At 40.6% G+C, this 3965-nt stretch overlaps 1 protein-coding gene across 1 annotated transcript in view; it reads right to left on the bottom strand.

The window, feature by feature from the left end:
* Positions 1 to 2545: 2545 nt before the first annotated feature.
* Positions 2546 to 3965, bottom strand: part of MRPL9 (mitochondrial ribosomal protein L9) — a 9529-nt gene continuing 8109 nt past the window's right edge. The window contains exons 5-7 of the mRNA XM_006900143.1: positions 3394 to 3495; positions 2832 to 2915; positions 2546 to 2704 (exon numbers count right to left, since the gene is read on the bottom strand). Of these exons, the coding sequence (XP_006900205.1) occupies positions 2546 to 2704; positions 2832 to 2915; positions 3394 to 3495 (345 nt within the window). The remainder of the gene's footprint in view (positions 2705 to 2831; positions 2916 to 3393; positions 3496 to 3965) is intronic.

Raw genomic sequence — 3965 nt, 5'->3', positions numbered from 1 at the left:
AGAGACAGTGAAACTGACTTAGGATAGGACATGGTTCATATCTACTATGCAAAGGATTGCTATGAGTCACATAACAGTGTTCCCTTGTTCTGTTCAGACAACAGCCTTTTTATCTAAGTATTGGTTTCAAAAGAGCACAATTAAACATTCTGGGATTCTTTCTTCTCAATGTTAGCCCTAATTTGTTATGATCCACAGTCAAATGCCTTTATACAGTCATCCTATTATGTGCGGTTATGTGTTCCTACAGGACCCAGCTATTATGAACTGGAGATTGGAAAAGATATGGGACTGGATTCTAGGGTGTAAGGTTAAGGAGGCAGGACACAGAGTTCTATAAGGGAAAGTTTGTAGACATGGGCACATCATCCCATGACATCTAATACTCTTGCAAGGATGCCAGATTTTGCTAACCTCTTGACAGGATGGCTGCAGGAAGCTTAGTGAAAGCTATGGGCCATGTTAAGTGCAAATACCAATATTCTGCACTAGGTAAGCATATGTGGGCATGCTGGAGCACCATGTAAAGCCAGAAACCTTGTCAGATTATTATACTCCGTCAGAGAAGCAGGAGGAGACTCCATTTATCAAAGTGACAAAGAATGTGTTGTTAAGGAGTGCATTCCTTTCAGGAAGTGTAGGGCTGGCTGCCCTAGCCAGGCCAGCTGATGTGTGACATGCCTGATTATTTACCTTCTTAAACTGAGTTCTAAGTGCTCTTAATGCATTTAGTATCAAAGTTCTTTATTAGATGTTTTACAATATTTCCTCCAAGTTTGTGGCTTGTATCTCTTTTGTGAAAATGTTTAAAAAATTTTTATTGAGCATATAAGCAAAACCATACAATATTTCTACAAGCACAAGGTAGTGACACTGATTACAGTCAATTAATTGCTCAACTGTTCTCACCTTCCTTTTCTGAGGTCTTCCTCCAGTAACATAAACCATCAAGTTCTACTCAACTGAGTTGCTGTTGTTAGTTTAATCCCATATACAGACTGTGAAAGAACACTAAACTCCAGGCTGATGACATTCTTTGCTGTAAGACTGGCTTTAGTGTCAGGTTAAAAGGTTACCTCAGGATAGGTCAGGAATTCATCTGGCCTTGACAGCTCCACAAAGTTTGGAGTTCTGGAGAATTTGGATTTCTTGATGAAGCTCAATCCCCCCACCCCCCATTCATAACTTGTGCTTTTTGGTGTCTTGAGAAATACATATTTTCCTTCAAAACTCAAACTCACTACTGTCAAGTCAGAACCAACTCGTAGCTGACCCTCCACAGGGTGTCCAAGGCTGTCAATCACCCTGGAGACCACCCATCTTTCTCCCTCAGAGCCCCTGGTGGCTTTGAACCACCACAGGAATGGCTTTTGGGTCACCAGGGCTCTCTGATGAGGTGGGTTCAATACGCTTTCTATTTCAGTGACAGTGGGGACAGAGATCAATGGCCGCAGTGATCAATTTCTTATATTACTGGTGTCAGATTTAAATTATCAGCACAACTACTGATGACAGTTGGGTACTGATTTATTGGGTAGCTTTAACTGGATGAAAGGGAAAGTGCTTAAAAAGCTCTCAGTAGTATGGTGAGCTCAAAGAGGACGACAGAAACGGTTTTCTCTGAACTTCTAGTAAGGATAACAAAAAGGCAAATGTCTCCCTCTCACTTTTACACTCCCTAGTTTCATAATCTTGCACTGAGTGACTATAGCACAAACCATCTGTTGTTTTTCACTAATGAACTCTCAATTTACGCAGAATTATCTATTCCCCTCATTTCCCATCAAGAGACTAGTCGAGAATTATCTAATCTCCTGTCTTTATAACTTAGTGGGAACGAGCAAGGTACCTTCTTTTTCAGAGTTCCAGGAGCTAGGTGAAGAAAACAGGAATTTCATCTCTGGACTTCTTTTACACAGCTTCATTTATCCTTAGGCCACATTTAGATCTCCTTAGAGCAGCATCCCACTGTGTTTATGTCTAATAATAATTTTATCACCATTACCTACTGGGAGCAAATTCTAGATTAGACATAGCATGCTGGGAATAATTTGTCCATAGCAGCTGTAAGGTACAGCTAGTTAATGTATATATTCCCTTTTTTCTTTTCTTTTTGGCAGCAAAGCCCAGTAACTAACACCTACAAAAAAAACATAACCTTATTTATGTTTGAGAAAAATTCTAAGTGATGAGAATGAGCCAAGTACAAGAGAAATAGCTAGCTCTGATGGTTCCAATGAGCTCCAACAAAGCACTTAGATGGACTGTGGATGGCTTCTCACCACTGATGTTTAGTTTAGCAAACTTAGAGCTTTGTACTTCTTCACTAGCACTGTCTCAATAATGAGGCTAGTGAGGACAGGCCAAGGAGAGTCGGCAAAAATGGTGGATTGAAAACACATACTTGTTGGTTAGTTTTATGTCCGTCTCCATGTACTCTAAAATTCTATTTTTGGTCAGAGGTGGGAACAAAATGCTGGACTATCTTTCTTGTACTGCTTCTTTGATTCTGCTTTGCAGAACGTCGAGTCCTGAAGGAACGTGGCTACTTTGGAGGGAGGGTTTGTGTCACAAAGTCTAGGGGCATTTTGAGGCCATCTCCTTCGCCCGCCTGCTTGGCTAACCAGTGCTTGTATCTTTTGGTCTTGGGCCTCTCGAAGTTCACCACAGACATAGGTACCCTTATAGTGTCCAGTCCATTTACCTGTAGTCAAAACAATGGAAATCCTCAGAGCCCAGTTGGGCAGACTAAAGGTAACACCACTAATCCCAGCTTTCCACTCTAGTTTCCCATCCCATCAGAAAAACCAGGTAGTACAAGAAACACTCACCGTCACCTCACACCAGTACTCGCCCCATCGGGTGATAGACTCTTCTGGTAACTTTATTGCATGAGGAGCTACCACAACACCAAGCTGTAAAAAAGATCACAGCACAAAAGAACTGTTTCCAAGGCTGCCGCTCTAAGCAACCTCATAAAGTGGATTCTAGGATTTTCTATTCTGGATAAATTAGGACGTTTACCCTGGCATCTGACCTCAGGGCCTGACAGATTTCCAAAGATGAAGTAGAGAAACTTAATCCTAGTTTTTCAGAAAAGGAGAAAAAAATTCTTAGAAACAGGATTTGAGAATAAAATAACTTTGTCCATAGAAGCCAAAATTTTTCTGAGTCACATTTTCCATTGTTCTTTTTTTCTAGTTAGTGAGGAAATGAATGAAACCACCACCCTCTCCTATCAGTCTTCAAATTCTATGTGACTTAGGCCTTAGTCATTCCCCTGCCACACTCTGACAAATCAATAGAGTTCATGCTAACTCTGGTTGGATGATCAAAAATTAACTGACTCTGAAACAGACTGCCTGGTATTGGGGTCTCTAGGGGAATACTCACGTTCTTGAAGAAGTGACGAGCAACTATTTCAGGGTTTAGCTCCCATTTGACATTGTTTTTCATCCCTACTTCCAAGTGGCAGCTTCTCAAGAATTTTACTGTCTGAAAGAAATTACAAATAGGGGGTAGGTCAGAGATGGAATGTGAGGAGAAAAAATATGTTAGCAAGAGACACAGAGTCTGAAGAGTTTAAGAAAAGGACATTAAAAAAAAAGAAAGATACCGTAACAAGATAAAGGTAAACAATCCAATTGAAAAATGGGCACAGGATATGAACAGACATTTCACCAAAGACATTCAGATGGCCAACAAGCACATAAAGAAATGTTCAAAATCCCTAGCTCTAAGAGAGATGCCAATCAAAACTACTATGAGATATCATCTCACCCCAGTAAGAATAGCAAAATTTAACAGAACAGCAAGCAATAAATGCTGGCGAGGCTGTGGAGAAACTGGAACCCTTATTCACTGTTTATGGAAGTGTAAAATGGCACAACCACTGTGGAAGGCAGTATGGCACTTTCTCAAAAAGTTGCAAATAGAGATACCATTTGACCCAGCAATTCCACTAC

The sequence above is a fragment of the Elephantulus edwardii genome, unplaced genomic scaffold (genome assembly GCF_000299155.1).
Source record: "Elephantulus edwardii isolate Elephantulus edwardi_28Jun2011 unplaced genomic scaffold, EleEdw1.0 scaffold00273, whole genome shotgun sequence".
NCBI lineage: Eukaryota > Metazoa > Chordata > Mammalia > Macroscelidea > Macroscelididae > Elephantulus > Elephantulus edwardii.
This window is presented reverse-complemented; position numbering and strand designations above follow the sequence as displayed.